We start from the raw sequence: 23,083 nt of genomic DNA, 5'->3' as shown, positions 1-23,083 counted from the left end.
GCAAGTATTTCCTGTTCACACTAAGGCAATTAATTATTATGAGGCTGCTCAGAAGATTAGCGGGCTGGACTTTCTGTGCTGCGATCTGGCCGAATTGCTCCTGAAGTTAAAGAAGTTCAACAAAGCAGAAAAGGTTTTGAAGCAGGCACTGGGACATGATGTCGGTGAGGCAGCATTCCAGATCGCTTCTGGCATCCGGGGCAAGCATGCCACCCCCACGCCCACATCTCTCCCAAGTTAACTGGGGTCCTGCTTTCCAGGAGCCCAGAGCACTAATCTGAGTTTCCTTTTGGCAGTCAAAGACATCCCATCCATGATGAATGATGTTAAGTGCTTGCTTTTGCTGGCAAAGGTTTACAAGAGCTATAAAAAAGAAGAGGTGCTAGAGACTTTGAACAAGGTACTTGACAAGTAGACTTATTCTGCCATTTCCTGATGGGGGCTGAAGACAGGGAAGGATAGGGCTGCAGGTCTGAACACCCCCAGATATCTTCCTCAAGAGAGAACCCAGGTTACAACTCTGAATTTCACCTTCCATTTATTCCCCATGCTTGTTCTTCCATGAGGTGCCCCAGGGTGCTCTGAGCTGAGTGACAGAAGTAATTGTGGTAACCTCAAGGTGATTGTGGTAACAGTGACACCAGTGATAGGAGTCCCCAGGCACTGAGAGCCCTGTGCCAGACTCTGCACTAGGCTCTTCTCTTTCTTCTTTAATTTTCAGCGGTCCCTTGGGATAAACACTCTGATATTCCTGTCTAACAGATAAGATACACGGAAGTTAAGATACATGCCCAAAGTCAAGTGCAGGAGTCTATGACTTAGGATTTCATAACTTTGTAATAGTGGGAAAGTGATATGCATTCAGTAGAAATTGAACTTCGAATTTTGGAGTTTGATCTTGTCCTGAACTGTCCAAGTGTGGTACTGTACCCTCATAGGACACTTGGTAGTGGCAGCCAGCCACACTTCCCAGGAGGTCACTCTGTCTCAAGGGTAAACAACTGATACTCTTCAGCAGTGATGGCGAACCTTTTGGAGCTTTCAGTGATACAGACAGTCCACTGCAGCACGTGTGTGCCATGGCTTCACCACCACTGCTCTACACAGTAGGCTAGGTATATTAAATGCTTTTTTGACTTACAATATCTTCAACTTATAATGGGCATGACCCCATTTTAAGTCAAGGAGCATCTGTACTAGCAAGGGGCCTTTGGGTTAAGATCAACTGTGTACTAGCTAGGATGGAGCTGAGATCTGAACCAGGCCGGCCTGCCCCAACCCAAGCTTTCTCTGTACTGGGCTACTCTTGGCCCTTGGCCATTCCTGGCATGCCTTCCTTACTTTTTCCACCCAGAAGCAAGTTTTCTACTTATTCTTGGGGTGCATTCCATGGTTTTGGGAGGAGAGCCCACCCTCTGCTAGCTTAAGCTGATTTATTCCTTTGTTGACCACTGAATTTCCATTCCTCTGTTTAACCTTTGGGAAGCTGAGTGCTGCTTATATCCTGTAACTTGGCCCTGAGATTGTCCTTTGCACTGCCAGTTCTTCACCTACCATTTTGTGTCAGGGATATGAGTTGGGGCTATCTCAAATTCCCAATAGGGCAACATACCCAGAACAGATGCATTCATCACAACACAGCCTGCTTTGGACACCTACTGTGTGCTCCATCTGGCTGTTAGGGCTGCTGTACAGGACCTCAGGCATGATGGAGGCAGGAACACAGCTAAGGACAATAGTGTTTTGTCTGAGTGCCTTTGCTTCTCCTGCTGCCCTGGGGACAGTGCCAACTTGCCTTCTGTATACTCAGCAAGTGGCCTTCCTGGTCCAAAAAGACCCAACTTTGCTCAAGGCCACTTAAGATGGCCTAACATTGCTGGCTCTGAAATAAGAGTGCAGGACTCTCTGTGAATTGGCACATCAGGTCCCGGGTTTCTGATCCTTACTTTATTGGTTTCCCAAGGCCTTGAACCTCCAGTCTCGGATACTGAAGCGGGTTCCACTGGAACAACCAGAAATGCTCCCCTCCCAGAAGCAACTGGCAGCTTCCATCTGCATGCTGTTTGGGGAGTTCTACTCAGCAGAGAAGGACTATGCCAAGGCAGTGCAGTCTTACAGGGACGCCCTCTCCTACTCACCCACTGACAATAAGGTGGGTAGCCCTGGACCCAGGACTCTGTTTCTTCTCGCAGGCCCAGAGCTTTGCTGAACTCCCTGACCAGGCTCGGAGACCAGGTTCTCTGTGGAGCTGACCCTGGGCCCTTACCACCCTCCCCTCTGCCCCTTTCCTTGGAGCAAAGCCATTGGTGGCGTGGGGAAGAAATTGCTGAAAGTCATGTTCATCTGGTATTTTCAGGTCCTCCTGGAGGAGGGAGATAGTGAGGGTTGCAGCTCCCAGGGTTGCTTGGGCATGAAGCCCAGGCTAAGCCTCCAAGCAAGTGTGGAGTCATGAGTAAAGTGTGTTTCTAGCTGAAGGAACAGGAACTGGAGTTCATGCAGAGAGTGAAGAGCTCAGCAATAGACCTCTTCACTCACTTCGTAGTCACTCATTTAAAGATACTTAGTGGGAGTCAGGGAGAACAGATACTGTTCTGGCCTAGGAGACACAGTGGGGAAAGACATGGTCCCTGTCCCCAGGTTTCCCAAGGACAAGGGAGGACAGAGGAGAGCAGAGGTGGTTCTGATGCCACGCCATCTGAGCTTCAGGGTTCAGGGCTTCAGAGTCAGGGGCCTCCCCAGGGAATGAGTCTGGAGCTCAGGCTGAAGGGCAAGTGTATGTCAGTCAGGCCCAGCATGCAGAGGGCAGTTAGGAGAGCCGGGGCTGTGGCTGGAGCCCTGGAGGGCGGAGGGGCCAAGGCTGTACCTGTGGGAATCCAGCCATCCATTGAAGGCAGAGCTGATAGCAGTGGAGCTAGGGGGACACTGTCACAGATGTCTTGGGGTCTTTCTGCATTGTTACTGGTGACTTCACTCTGCCCGGGCTCGCTGCAGGTGGTGCTGGAGCTGGCACACCTCTCCCTGCTCCAGGGGTATCTGGACTTGTCTGAGCAGCACTGCGTCATCCTCCTGCAGACTGATCAGGCCCACGAGACTGCCTCCCTGGTAAGAGGCCCCAAGGCAACCGCCCTGCCCTCCCCAGGGGCCCTGTGACCAGATGCAGGCTGCTTCCTGGCTCTGTAACCATAACCATAACCACTGCTGCCTTGTGGCCCACTTCCCAAGGCCTTTCAGGCAAAGAAGCCTCACTGAGGGCGCCTGTCACAGGCTCTGCCCTGAAGTGGACAGGGTGGGCTGGCCAGCAGGGGGCAGCAGCAATCTCTTGGCCAGTCCTAGGGCAGAGGTGAGGTTGATTTGCTCCAGAGGAAGCCACACCCACTGTAGGTGAATAGCCCACCCCAGTCCCATCCCCTCAGCCTCTTCCAGGGTCACCCCAAGGGCAGAGGTCAAGCTCTTGCTGAGAGGACTACAGAACCCTCTGCAATCTTCACCTTCTGGTGGGACCTGGAGGTCCTCAGGCTTTTCCTGGCAGCTTCCCTCAAGGCCTAGGGAGGCCGATTTAGAAGAAGCCTTTTCCTACTTCCCTGCTTACCACCCTCACCTCTCCCAACACCCATCAAGCTGCTTTAGGAATTCTGGCCCTTGTGTGCTTTCTGATAGATGATGGCTGACTTGATGTTTAGAAAACAGAACTATGAAGCGGCCATCAACCTCTATCACCAAGTTCTGGAGAAAGCACCAGGTAATTCAGCCCACTGGGACTGCCTGCATGGATTCCCATCCAGCAAGGGCTGCTGTCCTGGAGTAGGATGGGCCCTCTCCCCCCTTTCCTGACTGGGCAAAGAAAGCCCCTTCCTCTCTGATTGTTCCCAGAGTGGCAGGAAACTGATAAAGACCCAGTGGAACGTGCTGGCCCTTCCCAAGTTGAAGGGGCCAGTTCCAGGTCTGAGGCACTTGGCACTGGACCCAGGACAGCCTGTCTGTCCTCAGATCCCAGCCACTGAGGCGCTACACAGTCCTTTTCTGAGGTCATGGTCATTTGGAGGGGTCCTAAAATTCTCCCCTGCTGAGCAGCTCCGTTCCCACTCAGTGCAGCAGAAGATCATCCCTTCTTGCTGGGGCACAAGCCAGACCACAGGCCCCCAGCAGGGTCTGCCTTGGGTCTAGCAAGTCATTAGATTAGGAGTCCTGATCCTGGAGCCAGGCTGCCTGGGTCTGAATCCTCGTAAAACAGTGTAAACTTTTGCAAATTATTTAACTGCCCTATGCTCAGAGTTGTCATCTGTAAAACATGAACAATATGAATACTTACTTCATCCTGTAGCTAATACATAGGAAAGTACCTAGTACCAGGAAGACTGTACGTGGTACGTGAGTAGTTAACTGCTGGTATTATTTTAGACAATTTTTCAGTACTGGATAAATTAATTGATCTGCTACGAAGAAGTGGCAAACTTGATGAGGCTCCTGCCTTCTTTCAATTGGTCAAGAAGATGTCCAGCCGGGTGTCTATGGAGCCAGGGTTCAACTACTGCAGAGGCATCTACTGCTGGTGAGTTGGGGTGGGTGTCCTGAGGGTAGCTGTATGCAAGAGGCCCTCCCTAGTAGATGTGGAAAGATCTTCAGGCTGAGGGGAGTAGAAAAATGGAGCCAGGAGCCAGGAGAGGTGTCACCCAGCCCCGGTTCTGTGCAGACTCACACGAAGCCCATGTCTTACTGCACTCTCTGGGCCTACTTCCCTGATTCTCTGTTTCCTGCACTGCAGGCACATAGGACAGCCCAACCAAGCCTTGAAGTTTCTAAACAAAGCCCGAAAGGACATCACTTGGGGTCAGAGGGCCAACTACTACATGGTGCACATCTGTCTGAATCCAGACAATGAGATAATGGGTGGAGAGGCTTTTGAGAACCAACTGACTAACACCAAGTAAGAATCTTCAAGGGGCAGGGGCATGAGGGGGTGGTGCAGCCTCAGGGGTAGCCAGCTGGGGGCTGCCTCTGAAGCCCAGAGCTCCACTGCTAGGAAGGAATCCGAGCAGCAGGGTGTGCGTACTGCGGAGAAGCTGCTGCGTGACTTCTACCCACTCTCGGTCATCGGGCAGACCCAGCAGCGGCTGCTGCAGAGCCTCTGCCTATTGGCCACCAGGGAGAAGGCTAACATGGAGGCCGCACTAGGAGCCTTCCTCGAGATAGCACAGGCTGAGGTACGCTGGGTCGGTTTGGGGGACCTGTGGGCCAAGCAGTGGATGACAGCAGCCAGTACACAGTGACCCCCACTTCCCACCCCCTGTGCAGAAGGATAGCATCCCTGCCTTGCTGGGCGTGTCACAGGCCTGCATGCTGCTGAAGCAGGTCCCCAAGGCACGCACGCAGCTGAAGCGCCTGGCCAAGGTCCCGTGGACACTGGTTGAGGCCGAAGACCTGGAGAGGAGCTGGCTCCTTCTGGCCGACATCTACAGCTCTGGTGGCAAGTTTGACCTTGCCTCGGAGCTGCTGCGCCGCTGCATCCAGTACAACAAGGCGAGGCGGCACCCTGCCTCCAGACGGCAGGGAGGGGAAGTGGGTCTGGAGGTTCAAGACAGCCAGGAGGGTGCACTGGCTTCGGGGACAGAGGAGATGTGGAGTAGAAACTGGACAGGAGGAAGTGGGATGAGAGGTGTGCAAGCAAGGACTGGAACTGGGGACCTGGGAGACAGCAAGGCAGGAGGGGAACACAGAAGAACAGAGGGTGACAGGAGGAGTTTGTCAGGTCAAGGGGAGTCCCAGGGCTTGGTCTGGGCAGAGGGATGTTTGCTGAACTGGAGCGTGTCACTAACAGGCTTCACAGAGAGATGTTGTGCCAACCAGTGTTGGGCTAGCAGGGGCATGGGGTGCACATATGTGTCCCCGGGTCCCTGTGCAGTTTGGGTTAATGTGGCTCACAGGAGTCCCTTGACCCTATCCACTTCCACTCTGGCTCTGGACGGTGGTGGCTTCCCTTCGGCAGGGCCACTGACTGGCTTTCCCTGCAGTCCTGCTACAAGGCCTATGAGTACATGGGCTTCATCATGGAGAAGGAGCAGTCCTACAAGGACGCAGCTACCAACTATGAGCTGGCCTGGAAGTACAGCCATCAGGCCAACCCTGCCATTGGTAAGGCAGCCAGCAAGGTGCCCGTGAGCAGGTGTGGGAGGGAGGCAGGCACAGGACCCCACTCTGACTCCAGAACTCAAGGTCTGTATCCAGGCTCTTGGGGGAACCAAAGGGGCTCTCACCTCCTCAGGATGCCACCCTCTGTCATCTCCTTGTTCCCTGGTCAGGTTTCAGACTTGCTTTCAACTATTTGAAGGACAAGAAATTTGTGCAAGCCATTGAAGTCTGCCACAATGTAAGCCCCAGCAGTGGCAGGGAGGTGTGGTGGCCGGGACCCCTGCCTGATGCTGCAAGTCCATCCTCTCTGTACCAGGTCCTCAGGGAGCACCCCAGCTATCCCAAGATCAGAGAAGAAATTTTGGAAAAGGCCCGAAGGTCCCTGAAGCCCTAGCTTTGGCCAGAGGGGACTTCTGGTGGAAGCCATTAATCTACAGCAGTTTCATGGAGGGCAGGATGTGAAGAAGGAATTCAGTAAATGACATAGTCTTCCATGATTCTATATTGTATGTGGTTTATTTGGAATTGTGCCTCATCTGGGCTGAGGGTATCCTAGAGCTTTACATTTTCAAGGGACAAGAAGTCATTTTGCTCTGGGGAAGACACCAACTGGCTTGGCTTCTGCTGGGATCCTTGTATACTTTAAAAAAATTTTTTAGACAAGCTGGCCTCAAACTCAGTATAAAACCCCGGCTGGCCTCAAACTCTCTGCAGTCCTCTTGCCTCAGCCTCCCAAGTGCTGGGTTACAGGTGTGCGCCACCCCACCCAACTCCTTGGCTGCTTCTACTAGGCCTCACTTTAGGGCAGACTCTTAAGGGAATAGAGGGGAACAAAGGGTAGTGCAACTTTTAAATGCCTCCCTCTCCTGTCTAGTCCCATCAGCCTGGAGCCAAAGAAACAACTGCTTCTTCTTGCCGTGCTACCTGCTGTGTCTCCCCCCACAGTCGGCTCAGGATGCTCTGGGCCGTGGGCCAAGATGGGAGGACCAGCTCCAGAAGGTCCCCAGAGTTACGGCCCTGTGTGAGAGAGGTCCACTGCCACTTGTACATATATTCTGTCTGCACCCCATCCTCCCATTCACCTGGTCCTCACCAGTTTGGGACAAACTGAATTATGCTTTCCTGAAACAGGGAAATACATTCCAAGAAAAAATACTTCTCATGTTAGCTTTTTTAAAAGTCATTAGCCAACACATTCATCTTCCATGAAACCCTTTTAATGCTTAAGGAGGCAGATGCAGCAGACGAATGTTCATCACACCTGGTAAGAGGGTGATAGAGGTCACCTTTGTGCACACCTAGGCCCACTCTTCTCTTTTTCAGAATGGTAGTCATGGCCCACTACACCTCAGAACTCTAAAGTGGGAGTCAGGGGACTTAGGATCTCCCCCAAGAGACCTTCCCAAGTCCCCTCCCCTCTCTGGGTCCCAGTGTTCCCATTAGCCTAGATCTTTTTCCAAATCATGGGACAACTCTGCCAGTGATAGCAAATATTTTAAGGGCTTTTTTTTGTGATGCTGAGATCCAATCCAGCCATAGGTTTAGTGTTTATACATCGTGTTTGTATGAGAGGAGAGTAACTAACACAACAAACTCCTGGATTCATAGGTGTTGTTGCATAGGGCCTAACTATTAAGCATATTGCTGTAATTTATTTGAAGAAAAACACTTAGTGTGGGTAGAATGCAAATATGGTAGAGCTTTTGAGTTGTCCAGTGACTAAGGTTTGGAACAATGAACAGATGTCCCTTTCAGAAGAGCGTGAGTTGCTAAGCCTTGTTTTTGTTACATACTGCTGATCACATGCATGCCTCTTGGTATGAGCTGGTGATCTGGAATGCTTTCCCCAGGTTACTGCCATTTTCCCAGTCTTTTTCTATGATCTGCATTATAACCCAGTTTTGTTGAGACCAGTTGAGAAGCAGTGTGTAAAAGGATTGTGCATTTATGCTTTTGTTGCTGTAAAACCCAAGTTGTCTTCATTTATCTAAAAAACAAATAGTAACAACCCCAAGAATTGACCCTGAGGCCCTAGAAGCTGAGGAGACCAACAATCAGGAAGTAAGCAGGTTTCAGTCCTGTCTTAGCTGAGTCCATGCAGTAGGGGCCTGGAGGGGTTTCTAGCCAGGGGACCTAGCCTGCTGAGGGCTGCCCTGAGGACAGTTAGAGCAGTCTCCGCAAAGGGATCTCCAGGCACCAGGGAAGGGGGAAGAGATGGACAACTGAACAGACCTGGATTCTCCACTATCAGAAGGAAGGCCAGCCTGTCTCTAGGGACAGCTGCCCTACCACAGGCCAGACAACAAGGGTCAAGTCCTCTAATAGCCACTGCTGTGGTCACAGGGTCCTGCCCATGCTTGTGCAGACGCAAGAGACAAATACCTAAAGGGTGACAGGCCAGGTGGTTAAAAAGAATTAAACCTAGAGGCAGAAACATGAAAACAAGTCACACATGTGGACCTGGGCTTGCATGTTCCAGGCACTCTCCTAAGTGCTTTGCGTATGTGAACTGAGCAACTTTAGGGGGTTCGTTATTTGCACAGTACTGAGGGAACTCGGGCACAGAGAGGTAATGTGAATGAGTCACCTCCCAAGGTAGTACAAGAGCTAGGATTTGAGCCTGTCATTCTGGGTCCATGCTCATGAGTGCACCCAGGACAGACTATCAGAAGTGGAGGATCAGAGCATGAAAAGGCTCTCCTTTGCTGGTCCCTGCTTAGCATCTTCACAAATTTATCACTCCTGAAGAGCAAGGCTGGGCTGCCGCCTTGGAGGCAGGCTGCAGCCTGCTGTTGGGACCACAGCCCACTTGTGCTACTAGGGACAGGTCAGACAGGTCTGGCTGGTGCAGACAGATGAGGTTCTGCAGCTTCCTGTGCTGTCCCCAGGGATCACAGCTGCAGAGCTACTGCCACGTCCAATCACCCTGCCCTGCCCTGGTGTGTGACTTCACCTTCTGGGCCAGGGCCCGAAGGGCTGAGTGTTTACAGAAAGGAGGGTGCCCTTACCCACCCCAAGCAGAGCCCCATCTCAGAAGAGCACCCCACTGCTGTTCCCTACTGCTACTCACGATGACTACTGGATAGGGACTACTGGATAGGAACGGGTTAATCCAAAGAGCAAACTGCTCCATCTGCCCAGCCAGCCTCAGCCAGCTTCCTGCCTCCAAGCTGACTGCCCTGCCTGGAAGGAGGCCCAATCTGCTCTGTGCCCCTCCCACCCCACAACACAGCCTCAGTGTCCGCACCACCCTGCGGGCCGTCCTCTCCACACAGCCACCTCTCGGGGATGTGCCCCTGCTCCCCATCCCACTGATGCAGACCACACTGTTAAAAATAGAGCCTCTTTATTGGTACCTGTCAGGTCAGGTACAATGTGTTCCCACAAACACACAGGCTGGCAAGGCCTCCTGGGCAAGGGGACAGGCCCAGAGCCTGGGTTTCTTGGCACAGACACACAGAAATGAATAAATTATAGTTCTGACACTTAGGGACAATATAAAAATTGATGTAAAATTCAGTATCAGCAAACAAAGGGCATGAAAGCCATAAAGAGCAACCCTCACCAACTGGCCTGTGGCACCTAGAAAGCCTGAGACGGTAGTCCAGAGCATGCTTCAGCTCTGAGGCAAACCCCCTACTCTCTTGGGGTCCCTGGCTTCCACCTCCTACATCCTGGGCTGGGAATAAAGGCTGTGGACTTTGGAGAGGGGACATGGACCAGAGAGCAGGAAGCAGAGGGGCCAAATAGGGTAGAGGAGATTTTGGTCACAGCTGGTCAGCCCAGCCCCGCCTGCACAGCCATCCAGGAGCCAGGCAGCTGACAGAGGAGACCACAGGACTCAAGTCCACCCCTGGTCTACATCAAGGCCCAGGCAGAGCAGGGCAGGGTGCAGGGTGCAAAAGGGACCTCACCCCCAGTACTGCCTACCAGACAGAGAAGTGAAGCCAAAGCCACCTCAGCCTCCAAATAAATTATGAAAATAAATTACAGTCTTCACAGTCCAGAGGCTCAGCCACCCATGGGTCTGGGGCTCAAGGCAAAACAAGATGCCATCGGTGGCTGACTTTAGCCCTGTCTCGCCGTCTTTGGGCTAGGAACACCATAGACCCCCCCCAAAAGGGGTCTGCAAAGCTCCAGCAGGAGCCATGCCTTCTTTCCTGGCACGGGAGGGCCAGGTGGCTGAGTGGTGAAACACCCTCCCCACCCTCTTCAGCACAGAAGAGTCAATAAAAATAAATAAATAAATTCAGTGTTGCAGGAAACCAGGAGCGCCTGCGGCTGGGCCAGCCAATGGGAGACTGTTACCTATAGACCTTAGAGAGCCCCAAAATCACACAAAAGCAGCACTGGGGCTCCTGGGGCAGGGAAAAGGCACCCTAGTCCTCACACCAGCACAGGCTCCAGAGATGCTGGGGCAGCGTCATCGAACTGGCTGTCCATAAAGGGAGCCAGGACCTCAGGGGCTGGCTCAGGCAAGCCCATGAGGGACTCCAGGAAGCACGTGCTGGCATCTGCAGGTGGAGATAGGCCAGGCATGGGGCAGTGTGGGGCCTCGATGCTGTCCAGGCTGCCAGACACTTTCTGGGAAGTGTAGTGAGGACCCAGACTATAATCCGGCAAAGCCTGGAGCAGCTCGAAGGAGTCACAGGAAGACAAGCTGAGGTCCACGGAGCTGCTCTGGCCAGCATCCACGGTGGGTGGCACTGAGGTGTCAGGGAGGCTGCTTTCTCTAAACCCTTCAAGGCCACCATTTAGGAAGCAGCTGGCATCAAGGTTGGCATTTTCATCCAGGATGCCAGACATGAGGTTAGAGCCAGAGTAGTTATGGGTCCAGCTGGCCAGCCCAACAGGGTCTCCAGTACCAAAGATGTCAGCTGGGTGGAAGCAGCTGAGGTTGTCCAGGCTCCCAACACCCCCTTCATCCTCGTCCTCCTCCCTGCCGAAGTCAGCGTCACTGAAACTCAGGATCCGTGCCAGGTTGTCATCATCCACGCCAGGTTGGAAGCCAGGGCCAGGCAGGCCTGAGTGAACAGGATGGTCTGGGGCCTCACTGGGGCCCGACAATGAAGATGCAGTGGAAGAATCGGTCATGTCGCTGCTGCAGCTGTTGTCTCCCAGCTCGCTGCTCACAGGAGGCTTACCCAGCGGGAGAGTGGAGACCAGGGCGGGCTCGCCAGGGCTGGGGGGGCTACCCTGGGCAGGGGCCTCCAGCTCCCCGAGGCTCTCCGAACCCTGTTCCAGCTGGAGGCGGGTGAGTGTGTGGATGAAATGGGTCTGCACGCGTGCCTGATTAAATTCCACACGGCCCTGGGGGTTCTCACAACCCTCCTTGCAGCAGCCACAAGGGAAGGCAGTGTGGTCCATCTGCAGAGAAAGTAAAGGCCAAAGTGAGTACTTTGTGGAATGCAACAACCCTGCAGGCTCAGGCTCCCTATCCCAGCCCATCCAGCCACTGCACCTGGCACTTGATGCCTGCCAGGCTGCAGCTGCAGGTCTCAGGGTCACAGACCCTGTCGCAGTGACAACCACAGTCCTCCCGGGACTGCCGCAGTGCCTGCAGCTCCCGCTTCTCCTCACGGTCGAGCCTTCGCACACCCGAAGCCCGAAGCAGAGCCCGCCGTTGCCGAGCTGGGTAGGGCTGTAGGGAGTTCACTTCCTCCAGCCTGCCACTTGCCACAGCTACTGCCAAGTCCTCCTCCACCAAAGCATCATCGATGGCATCCACTGTGAGAGGGTGGCCACCCTCTGCCTCAAGTAGCCCAGCTGCAGAAGGCTGCATCCACAGGAAAGGGACGTGAGAAGCACAGACATGGAACAGACCCTCCCCAGTGTCCACTATGTGCTAGCACTGCAGTGCGTCAGTGAGCACAGCCAGAACACTGCCCTCGTGGCATCTGCAAAGACAGGTTCTCCTGTGTCACAACCCAGAAGAGGGACAAACCCTCCCCTAACCTGACAGATCCACATCCCCTCCTTCAGGTCAGAGGGATTCAGGCTCCAAGGCCCAGGTGCTATGATGCAGATGCATGGTGCTTCGGGGTTAGGTTAGGACTTTAGGTGCTGCTGGGGAGGGCTCTCCTTACCTTCCTGCGCAGGGTTTCCAGCTTCTCCTCCTTCAAGAGCTGGCGGAGCTTCTCTTGCCGCACCCGGGCTTGCTCCTGGGTAAACTCGGCCAAGGAGAAGCGGCGGCAGGCACTGTGGCGAGGGGCCATGCCCAGAGTACAGCCGCCACGGCTGGGCACGCTGGTGAAGCCCTGACACCTCGGGAAGTAGAAGACGGTGATGCCATCGAAGACTACGCGGCGTGAGTGCTCCCGAGGAGCCTGCTTCAGGATGGGCAGTGCTGGAAGCAGGGAAGGGACGAGGATTAGGCAGGCTTCAGGGAGATGGCGAAGGCTCTCCCCCCGCAGGTCCCCTCGCCGCCTCTCCACGCCTTGGAAAAGGACAGATCTGAACTCTGGAGCCAGCCTGGCTGGCAGGAGTCAGACTTGGCAAACTGAACGCTACGCCCTTGTCAATCATGCTTGTTACCATTGCCCAGTCCACGGTTCATGACAGGATTCATGAGATTAAACATCTTCCCATCACCATCAGCCAGTCCCTTGTATAGCCTTCTACAGTTTGTATTAATTATCTCTATATATGATATAGAAAATAATCATTCAAGCTATCTGTGTGTGCAACAATTTTTGTCTTTCACTTTTGTTACGACATTTCACAGATTTACTTATTTTTGTGAGTCTGCTGCTGGGAACTGAACCCAGGAGCTACATTCCCAACCCACACAACTGAGGTGGAGGGCAGCACTGGGGACGGAACCCAGGGCCTGTACTGAGCTACATCCCCAGCCCTTTTTTAACTTTCATTTTGAGACAAGCTCTCACTGAATCACTGAGGCTGGGCTCGAACTTGGAATCCTTGTGCCTCAGCTTCCCAGAGTGCTGGGGTTAAAGGTATGTACCATCATGCCCAGCTCTGCACAATTTTTAAAGATTGGATAATCAAAAAATACATATTTATCCTTTCCTTTATAGTTTCTGTGTTTTACAGTAGGCCTATAAAGGCTTTCTCTTTATAAGTCACTGATTATATTTTGATTACTAAGCTCTCTACATATTGATACATTCAATACATATACCAGTATATCTTTATAAACTGGTCAAATATTGGCAATTTTCTATTTCTTCTTTTTGCTTTTCGAGGCAGGGTGTTACTATATAGCCCAGGCTAGCCTTTAATTCACTGCACAGCCCAGCCTGGCCTTGGGCTTACGATCCTCTTGCCTCTTCCTGAGTGCTGGGATCATGGACCATATATTTCAACTTCATATTATTGTACCCAGCTACCCAAGCTTCTCATCTAAAATGTTTGCAGTTTGTATGTTAGTCTACATACTAAAAGCATTTTTTAAGCCAGGCATGGTGACATACGCATGTGATTCTAGCACATTGGGAGCCTGAGGCTGGGGGATCCACCAAGTTCAAGTCCTGCCTGGACAAGGTAAGGCCCCTATCTGAAAGTAAAAACTGAAGGACTGGGAATGCAGCTCAGTGGCAAGGCCCTGGGTGCAACCACCAGTATTGAAAAAAAGAAAAGTATTTTTAAAGGTATATTGCACATATATATGTACATACACAATACACATAAAACAGTAAACAGCCAGGCATGGTGGCACACACCTGTAATCTCAGCACTCCGGGAGGCTGAGGCAGGAGGATCACCATGAGTTCAAGGCCTGCCTGGGCTACATAGTAAGTTCAAGGCCAGCCTACACTACACACCCAGACTCTGGCTCAAAAAAAAAAAAAAAAAAAAAGATTATACAAGAGAATTAAATCAGAAAAAAACCTTTCCCAGTACATGCAGGCAAAGCACTCTGACAAGAGAGGGTCAGGCCTGGCAGGGATGTGTGGGGTGTGGCCTCCACAGCTCAGTTTGGAGGTGGACAGAGTACACACTGGAGAAACGAAGCTGCAACAGAAGGGAGGGGCAGGGTGAGAAGGCTTCAGGGCCACTCCAATGAGCAGCGTCCACACAAGGCCCAAGTGTTCCTGAACAGGAGGCCCAGAGTGACCACTCTATCATGACAGAGAAGCGGACGCAGTAGGGAGCCATGCTCAAGAACCTGGCCTCCAGAGGCTGAAATGGCTTTGACCAGGGCCTCCCAATTTCCTTTTTCAGGAAGGAAGACAGAGTGGTGGGGCTCCCAGGGGAGAGGACTCACGGGTGAAACTTTGGGGGCCACAGAAGTTCTGGTCAGGCAGGGGCGTCTGACTCCAAGGGCTGCCTTCGTCAGAGTCCCAGGCAGGGGAGATGGAAGAGCTCGAAGAGCAGGAGGAACGAGAGAGGCAGCCAGAGGAGTTAGAGGAGGAGAAAGAAGAAGAGTCCTCCTCCAGCTGGTCAAATTTCCTCTTCAGTGGCCCAGTCATGGCGGGATCAGGTCCTGAGAGCCGGGACAGACAGCCTGGAATGGGATCGAGAAAGTTCTCAGTAGCAGTCCAGCGGCAACAGCAAGCTGACAGAGGTCAGGAGGCAGGCTCTCACCGTGACCATCATTCTTCCCAAGTGTTCCAGACCCTCGCATGGGTCCTCCAGTTGCAGCCAGAAGCTCTAGGGGCAGAGATACAAGACAGCACCTCCCTCTCTCCTGATCATGTGCAAAATTCCACACTCTGGCGCCTTCACCTCCCAAAACCTCTGCCCAGAGACTTCCAGGAAACCACCAGGCCCGTTCCTCACTACCTCCTATACCCACCTACACACACATACACACCCATGCTGGCAAGGGCAGAAGGCAGCCAGACTGACAGATGGGCTGACAGAACCCAGCCTGGCCCCAATCCTTCCATGACAGGAATCCTGGGAGCTGACTCATTGGAAGAGTGATTCACACCGCTCACCTCTGGGTGCCTTTGCGCGTGTGCACCCATCTGCACATCGCACACCCTGCACAGCCCTCATATGGTGGCTCTGCTTCCTCCCTGCCCCAGCACACCCATACAGACCCACCACCCTACACTGACAGCAGTGGCCCTCACCCAGGCCAGGCTGTCTGGGCATCCAATCTGGGAACAGGCTGGCTTTAGCGTTGGCCCCATTCCCAGGCAGGACTTTCCTGAGCTTCTCCCTCCCTGTGGTGGAGCTTCTCAGATTTTCCCTCAGAAACCCCCACATGCACAGGGAGAAAAGTCCCTTGCCTCCAGGCCTAACTGTGACCAGAGCCCTGTATCTGATCTTAAAATTCACCTCTGTCTTGCCTTCCACCAGCAATCTAGTATCTATCCCTGTCTCAACCTCACATATATGGAAGTTATTTTCCACCTTAAAAAAAAAAAACCCTCAAGCTTGATGTGGCATTCTACTGTAATTCCAGAACTCTTAGAGACTGAGGCAGGAGGATCCTAAGTTCAAACCCAGCCTGGGCAACTTAATAAGTCTCTCTAAAAAAATCTCTAACAATTCAACTAACTACCTAAGATGATGCCCCATGTCTCTCCGGTCTGTAGCTTCTGACATGTAGCACTCTAGGACAAGCCTCAGGACTGGCCCTCAGGATTGGCCTCAGGATCAAGCCTGAGGATCTCAGCCCTCAGAAGAAGGCAGCCAACAACACCACAGCCAGGCTGGCCTCATCTGAGTGCAGGGGCTCAGGGCTCTTTCCCCTGAATGCTTCAGCAAGTAAGTCCTTTCTGGACCCTGGGAGCCCCTGGAGGATTCAATCCTGAGGGCTGAGCAGAGTTTCCTTGGCTCTGCTGCTGGGTAGCTTCCCTCAGTGCTGGACACAAGGTGGCCAGGAGGAAGGGGAAAGGAGAGGTCCCAGAGCTGGGGACCCCCATCACAGGAAACAGACAACAGGAAAAACCAACCAGAAAGCTATCTCCACTCAGGTGTTCTTTCCAAACATCCTATCGCACTGAGTCCCTGAATCCTGGGGGATGTGCTGTTAATGGATTAACTGAATAAAATTCATCCTAGGGACAGCCTTCCCCAAGGAGAGAAAGATGAAAATCTCCCATCTTAGCCACCACCAGCACCATCCCCCACCAGGCCCCAGGAGGGGCCTGGGGGAAGAGACTACACAGGTGTTTCCGGGGGTTCTTTCTCAGGCTCAGCACCCCTTCCCAGGGTCAAACCACAAACAAAAACAACTCAGCTCCCAGCTGACCTATGGGCTCTCCCAGGAGATGGGGGATTCACAATCCAGAGTCAGGCATGTATACACATACACTGAGATACTAAGACATAGGAAACACACATCATGGACAAACAACACACATCCTGTGCCCACCACAGTCTCATTTGGGACCCCATGCTAATTCCAATGCCATCTATTGGGTGCTGAATTCCTCCCTAAGTATGCCCAGTTTGAGACCCCCAGGACCAAAACTGCCCACTCTGCATGTCTGCCTGGGCTTCCCCCGGAAACATACAATTCCACAGGCCCCAAACTGAACCCCTTGTCTCTGTTCCCCACCCTCCATGCCATCTGTTCCTCTTCCTGTGTTTCCTATCTTAGTAACAGCACTGCCACCCACCCAGTTGCTCAAGCCAGAAACCTGCAGCCATCCTCAACTTCTTCCTTCCTCTCCCTCCATCTAAATCCAGGCACTCAGTCCCGGGTGTTCACATACAATCATTTAATCCATACAAGGCCACTCACAGACTTAAGCATCCTGGAAGCCACCCAGTATAGTAGTAGAACCTCAGCTTGGCTACTAACTGGCTGGGTGATCCTGTGCAAGTTCCTTAACACCTGTGTCTCCAATTCTTTGTTTTAAAACCTCAGAGGGTTGAGAGGTTTACATGAATACCTGTCAAATTCTCTGACAGCGATAAGTGTTCTGTGATGTGCAGAAAAAGAATGAGCTCCTGGATACACACAACACAGATGAATCTCACAGACATGGTGCTGGGTGAAAGAAAGCCAGAAACAAAATATATGTCCATGAAGTTCAAGAAAAGGCAAAACCAAGGGGTGATGGACACAGTCTGAATAGTGGTTCTCAGGAGAAGGGGCATACGATGGGAAGAGTCATCCAGGAATTTTCTGGGGTCTGGGTAATGTTTACACGAGTGTCTAAAACTAAGAATTCATCTAGCTGTACGTGTAAGATTCATATACTTTATGCCTTCTACACAGGTTACCATCAATTTAAAGTTTGGGCTGAGGGTATAGCTCAATGGTAGAGCCCTAACCTAGCACACATGAAGATGTGGACTTGATCCCTATCACCATGTAAAAAAAAGTTTATTACCCTGGTCATGTTTCTGTCCCCACTGGGGATGAGCCCTGTGGTAGACTGCTTGCCTAGCATGTGCCGAGGCTCTGGATTCAATCCCCAGGACTGCCAAAAAACGCAAAACCCTCTAAAGAGTCAATGGATCTATGCACTGACCTTTAAAAAACTGTCAATAACACAAAAAGAAAATTAAACATGTTTCTGTCTCTACCACTGCCACTCATGTCCCCAGTCTCTGCTCCTGACCTCTCACTCCAGCTGTTCTTTACTCTGCAGTCAGAATGAGCATATTAAACTAAATATCTACCTGCCCTTCCCATGCTTATAACCACTCTACTGCCCTTAGGCTCCAGAATTCTGAGGCTGAAACAGGCCTGACCACTGCTTCCCCTCCAAACTCATCTTGCAAGACTCTTACACACCCCTCTCTATACCTCAACTGAACTTGCAGTTTTCCTTATGGCCACCTTCTGGCCTTTGCACAAACTGGAACAATCTAGCTTCATTCCCTTTCTAAAGTCACCTCCAGAGAGACATCCTAAGTCCTCCATTCCAACCCCCTGCCTCTCTGGTCTTCTAAAATTCCTACATTGAATCATAATCCCCAGTGTGATGGTGTTTAGAGTTGGGGCCTCTGGAAGGTGATAAGATCATGAATAGCAGTGGGGCTTCTTTCTCTACCATGTGAGGACAAAGACAAGTGTCCATCCGCACACCAGGAAGGGACCTTTAACAGATTAGCACTTTCATCTAGGACCCCCCCTCCATGTCTAGAAACATGAGAACATGAGAAATAAACTTTTGTTTAAGCCATCCATCCTATGATGTTTTTGTAATAGGAGCCCAAACTAAGAAAGACAGCTCCCAAAGACCCTGAAATTTCTCCATCACAACCTTATCTGACCACCGTGCAACCACCTCATTGCTTGTCAACCTCACAACAAGGTTAGGGCAGCTGTGCCTGGCCACATGTGCCTGTGCCTAGAACAGGGCCTGGCAGAGAGGGTGCCTGACAAGGTCAGAAGCAGGCAGGCCAGCCTGCATCTCAAGTATCCATGGAGAGGCATTCTTTATGCACACAAAGTCTCAATGTGACCTTCTCCCGCTCCCAACAGTTAATTTAAGGGGGAGGGGCACGTGCCCACCCCCTCCCAGCCTGTGCCAAAGGATTCCAGCAAGAATAATCTCAAAGGGCTGGGGATTTAGCTCAGTTGTTCCGCTCAGTGGTTCCAGCACCTGCCTTGCAAGGGCAAGGTCCTGAGTTCTATCCCTGGTACCAAAAAAAAAAAAAAAAAAGAACAATCTCAAAAAGACGGCTCTGAGGGTAGGAGAGGGAAGTTCAAGGCTTCAAGGCTGCAGGCAGCACCAGTGCAAGTATTTCTGGAGAGTCCCCACTCCCCAAGAGCAAAGGGAGATGTCAAGGGAGAAGGCTCAGGCCGGACACCAGAGCTCTAGGTCAGGGATGTCCACAGAAAGAGGTTACAACCTCCAAAGCTGCATAAAGGGAAAGAGTCACACAAAGACTACAGTCCTGCTGCAGGTTTAAGTGATGAATCCTCTCTCAGGATCTACAGATCTGGAATCAAATGAGAGTTTTTACCTCCTCCCTGATCCTCCTTTGGGGTAAGAAAAGGGAGGAGAGACCCTGGATCTCCTGTTCCTCTGTCCTGCTTGGGGATCCAGTGGCTACAGAGGCAGAGGCAGAGGCAGGAGATGAGACAGAAGGTCTGAGCCAGAGACAAGGAGAGGCCAAGGCAGAAAAAGGAATGAAAGATAGTTAAAAGAGTCCAAGAAAAGTGTCAGACAGTGAGTCAGAGGGTGGGGGAGGGGCCCTCAGCAGCTACCCAGGAATCAAGATCCTGACCATGGCAGTGTTCCCGGGGTGAATACAGCCCCCCTCTTAGGGTCCTGGAAGAAGGAAAAGCAATTCCCAGGAGCCGGCTCCAACAGAAATACCACACCCCAGAAGCCCCAGAGACAAGGACTAAATCAAAGAAAACCAGGCTTCTTCCGAGATCTGACTGGGCCCTCCAGCCACCACACAGGCGCTGACAGCCCATGGGGACACCTCCCCAGCCTACTTGCCACAACTGGCTACACACTCAGGTTGCACTATGTGAATCCAGGAAAGGACACCTCACTCCAGGCACTAAGTAACTAACGACTGTTTTGGGGAGAGGGAGGCCAGCCCTGGAAAAGTCACATCAACTTCTCAGCCCACTTCAACAGTCTGACCAGTGCCCCAACTCACAGCCAGAGCTGATATTAGGGAGGGGGCACCTTTCAGTGCCTTCAACCCCTCCAGGAATTCGAAGAATGTGTCCTTTAACCTCAAAACCCCAGGCCTTGGCCAGTCCTTCCCTCCAACACCTGGGGTCACATGACCCCAGGCCTTCCAGAATTACTTCCTGGGATGTGGGAAAAACACCTCCAGGCAAAATGGTCCCACAGAAACTAGCTGCCTCAGCAGCCCGGAAGCACTGGCACACCCTTCCCCCACCCGGCGCTCAGAAAGTGATCTGAGGGACAGGACAGTTCCTCAGCCTAGCCTCTAGGGCCTGGCACTGGGTAGTTGCCAAATGTTTGCAAGAGGCACTGCTCCTGCAGAAGGGAAACTGAACCTGACAATAACTGCTCCTACCTAAGCCAAGTCCCTTTCACTCACTCATTCATTCATTCATTCACTCACTCATTCATTCAAAAATACAGTAGTTACTAAACTCTAGTTATGTGCCAAAATCTGTGGCAGATATTTGGGTACAAAGGGAGCAAGACCTACAACACTGCTCCCCTGAAGTGTGAGCTGGAGGGTGCTGTACAGTGGGGGTGGTGGGGTGGAGGGATGGGGCAGGAAGGGTACAGCTGGAGGTGGAGGCAGGTTTGAGGAAGGGGTGTAGAGTCCCCACCAGGGCACAGCACCAGTGAGGGGGTTGGGGAGCAGGATAGCCAGTCAAGTGTGGAGGAGGGACAGCCTAGGAAGGGGCAGGGCCAGGGGCAAAAGGGCAGACTTTAGCCTGAGGGCACAGGAAGCCAAGGGAGGATTTAAGTAGGGAGTGACAATAATACATTTGCATTTTTAAAAGATGGCTCAGCACCAGGACTGGATGGGGTGTGACCTGTTGGCTAGTGATGCCAGAGCCAGAGACGACAGAACAAGGGCACAGGAGAAAGGGGGGTGGACTTGGCTACTTGGGTGTGGAGCGGTAAGAAGGCAGGGCTGTCAAGGATTTGGGGGCGGAGAGTGACGAGCTCCTTACTCTCTCGAGGGCTGTGAGACTGACAGTGGAGGTGTTGGGTGGGCAGCGTCGGGAGTGTGGGCTTGGCTGTGTGTGACTGTACTGGGAGCAGAAGTGACTAAGTGTGTGGCTGTGGCGGTGGTGTGGGCATCACAGCACTGCGAGACTGGGAAAAGGCCCCCGGGGAGGGGAAACTGAGGACCGAGGGGAAGTACGTGCAAAGGAGGGAACAGCAGTGCGTGGGAGAGGACCTACGAGTGCCCGCGGGTGGCCGGTGTAGCTGCGCCCCGTGACTCACGGCGGTGGCCTCTGCAGTGACGGAGACTGACAAACAGGTGAACGCACGACACACCCCTCCCCCCAGCCCTCCCCCTCCAGATCCGTGCCGAGCGGAGACCCACTCATCTCCGCTCCTGCTCCGGCCACACAAGGAACTTGTGAAAAGTTCTTAGGCAGCTGGGTCAGAGGGAACCTCACCCGCAGTCGCGCGCGCCCCGCTGCCCGCCACCTGCGCGGGGACATCTCGGGGGCCGGGACGTCGCGGGCGGCCGCGGCGGCGCAGGAGACGGGACGGGGGCCCGCGGCGCCAGCCTTCTGGCTGCGGAATCCGACCCAGGTCCCGGCGCCCACCCGGTGCCGGGGAGCAAACGGCCCGGCCGAGCCGCGGCGCGCCTCCCGCGCGGGACGCCCCCTGCCCAGTCTGGCTGCCGGCCCGGGCTCCGCGCTCACCTGTGCTCCGGGGGCTCCACGACCCGTCTGACCCGCGTTCTGGCTCGGCACTCCCCCCGCCCGGCTACTGCGCTCAGCCGTTCGTGCGGCCACCCTAGTCCCACGTCCGGCAGCGGCGGCGACAGCGGGAGACTGACGGTCCGGTCCCGCCCGTGCTCCGCCCTCCTCGTCAGTGGAAAACTCCGGGGCTCACGGCGCTGACGCACGCCCGCCCGCGGCCCCGCCCCTCCCCGCCCACCCCGCCCCGCCGGCGGCACCCCCTTGAAGCCCCGCCCCGCCCGCGACCCCGCCCCCACCCCGGCCTGGCACGGCGGCCGCGGCCTCCTGGCGGACTCTGACCCCGGGCAGTGCCCCGCCGCTCTCCGCCTGGCCACGCCACCTCGCTGGCCTCGCGCCTCACCTCTTCCCAGGCGCCGGCCGAGCGAGTTGGGTCTTGCAGTCGCCCACCGCCCCGCTCTGCAGATCGGTAGACTGAGTCCCGGCTAGGCGCGCAGCTCCGCGGGGCGGGAGTGGCTGAGCTAGGCGCTGACACGCCCTCTGTCCGCCCCAGAGGCAGCTCTTTGAGATTCAGTCCACTCCGGCGCCCACCCCCAGGTTGTCCAGAAAGTCCACTGGGCCAGGACGGTCACCCGTGGGCCTGACCTTCGGCGGTGCTCAGGGCCGAGCCCCTGCTCCAGCCGAGCCTCTTGGGACTCGGGCCACCTCTTCCCGAGCTGCTGTGCAGGGCAAGTGTGCAAGTCCCAGCCCCCTTCCCCTCGCCGGTCCCACCCTACCTAGGCCTGAGTGACTCGCCTCACCTGCTGCGGCGTATTCAGAGCTAGGCACGCATTTCCGCTCACCTGAACCCCTACGCCAGCCTTCCTGGGCTCAGCCTGCACTGCCTCCTCAGGGAGCCCCACCACCACCACCACCAGCCTGCTCCCGCTGCATTCTGGGTCCTTCTGTTGTCCTAGATGAGGACTACCAGCGCTAGCCCAGCCCCGCGGGCTCCGTGCAGCCTCCACGGTGCGGGTGGGGGTGACCTGTCTGGTCTGGGTGACATCTGGGGTGGAGGCGATGGATAGCGAGGGCCCCTCTTCAGCTGTAGGTGTGTGTAGAGAGGGCCAGACTCGTCCTCCGCCCTTTACCTTCTGGGGAAGAACAGGAGGAAAGCAGGCTGGGAAGATTCAGGCCTCTCCTCCTGGATGGGTTGCGTGGCGTACCTGAGGGATGTAAGCGAGGTGTCTGGGGGTCTGGATCCAAGCTTCCAGGGACTCCTTGGGAGCAGGGCTGGCAGCGGCCTTGGAGGAGTCCTCAACACTGGTAAATCAAAGCTGCTGGTATGGCTGAGGCTGCTCATGAAGGAGCTTTAAGTCTCAGAGCTGCCAGGGCATGGTGATCCACACCTATATTCCCAGCACTCTGGGAGGCTGAGGCTGGAGGACCTCAAATTCAAACCTAGCCCTGGGCAATTAAGTGACTTACCAAGAGAATCTGTTTCAAAAAATGGGGGGGGGGGGAGTGTGTGTGGATGTAACTCCTTGTGAAGGGCCCAGGGTACAACCCCCAGTATCACCAAAAAAGGAAAAAACTCTACAAGTCTACAGAGCTGGATGAGAGTCATGGTCTCCCTGCAGCTGCAGGCTACAGACCTTGCTGATTCCAAAGAACCTTTTTCCCTGTCTGCCTTTCTGCTTGCCTCCCATCCCCAGCAGAAAGGGGCTTCTGTGACCTAGAAATGGCATTTTACTTTGGTTTTCTCTCTCCGAC

At 53.7% G+C, this 23,083-nt stretch overlaps 2 protein-coding genes and 1 long non-coding RNA gene across 23 annotated transcripts in view; 2 read left to right on the top strand and 1 right to left on the bottom strand.

Annotated features, from left to right (window-relative positions):
- Positions 1-6,628, top strand: part of Ttc21a (tetratricopeptide repeat domain 21A) — a 29,377-nt gene extending 22,749 nt beyond the window's left edge. For 10 of the 18 annotated variants that reach the window (XM_021259740.2, XM_013073919.3, XM_021259729.2 and 7 more), the window contains 11 exons: positions 26-164; positions 297-400; positions 1,964-2,152; positions 2,992-3,102; positions 3,658-3,739; positions 4,399-4,549; positions 4,763-4,924; positions 5,021-5,201; positions 5,293-6,129; positions 6,297-6,364; positions 6,443-6,628. In XM_021259740.2, coding sequence (XP_021115399.2) covers positions 26-164; positions 297-400; positions 1,964-2,152; positions 2,992-3,102; positions 3,658-3,739; positions 4,399-4,549; positions 4,763-4,924; positions 5,021-5,201; positions 5,293-6,129; positions 6,297-6,323 — 1,983 coding nt within the window. In that variant the 3' untranslated portion in view covers positions 6,324-6,364; positions 6,443-6,628. Of the gene's footprint in view, positions 1-25; positions 165-296; positions 401-1,963; positions 2,153-2,991; positions 3,103-3,657; positions 3,740-4,398; positions 4,550-4,762; positions 4,925-5,001; positions 5,202-5,292 lie in introns of those variants that run through there. The other 8 variants (XM_021259771.2, XM_021259751.2, XM_087216402.1 and 5 more) reach the window with 7 other exon arrangements.
- Positions 6,629-9,455: 2,827 nt separating this feature from the next.
- Positions 9,456-22,192, bottom strand: Csrnp1 (cysteine and serine rich nuclear protein 1). Of its 4 annotated transcripts, none has more exons than XM_087216433.1 (5): positions 22,174-22,192; positions 14,354-14,593; positions 12,213-12,472; positions 11,588-11,902; positions 9,456-11,493 (listed from the first exon to the last, which is right to left on the bottom strand). In XM_087216433.1, exons 2-5 carry the CDS (start codon positions 14,556-14,558, stop codon positions 10,513-10,515), a joined length of 1,761 nt encoding a protein of 586 aa, XP_087072559.1. In that variant the 5' UTR covers positions 14,559-14,593; positions 22,174-22,192; the 3' UTR covers positions 9,456-10,512. The 4 variants fall into 4 exon arrangements, with proteins under 4 accessions (XP_087072559.1, XP_087072557.1, XP_004835291.2 ...); XM_087216431.1 differs by lacking the exon at positions 22,174-22,192 and adding an exon at positions 22,132-22,150; XM_004835234.3 differs by lacking the exon at positions 22,174-22,192 and adding an exon at positions 21,335-21,505.
- Positions 21,515-23,083, top strand: part of LOC101707873 (uncharacterized) — a 12,167-nt gene continuing 10,598 nt past the window's right edge. Inside the window, exon 1 of the long non-coding RNA XR_001183804.3 lies at positions 21,515-22,339. This is a non-coding gene — a long non-coding RNA (uncharacterized LOC101707873). The remainder of the gene's footprint in view (positions 22,340-23,083) is intronic.

Source organism: Heterocephalus glaber, unplaced genomic scaffold, assembly GCF_053883595.1.
Source record: "Heterocephalus glaber isolate CG9 unplaced genomic scaffold, H.glaber_assembly_v1.0 deba00000122, whole genome shotgun sequence".
In the NCBI taxonomy this organism is placed as follows: Eukaryota; Metazoa; Chordata; class Mammalia; order Rodentia; family Bathyergidae; genus Heterocephalus; species Heterocephalus glaber.
This window is presented reverse-complemented; position numbering and strand designations above follow the sequence as displayed.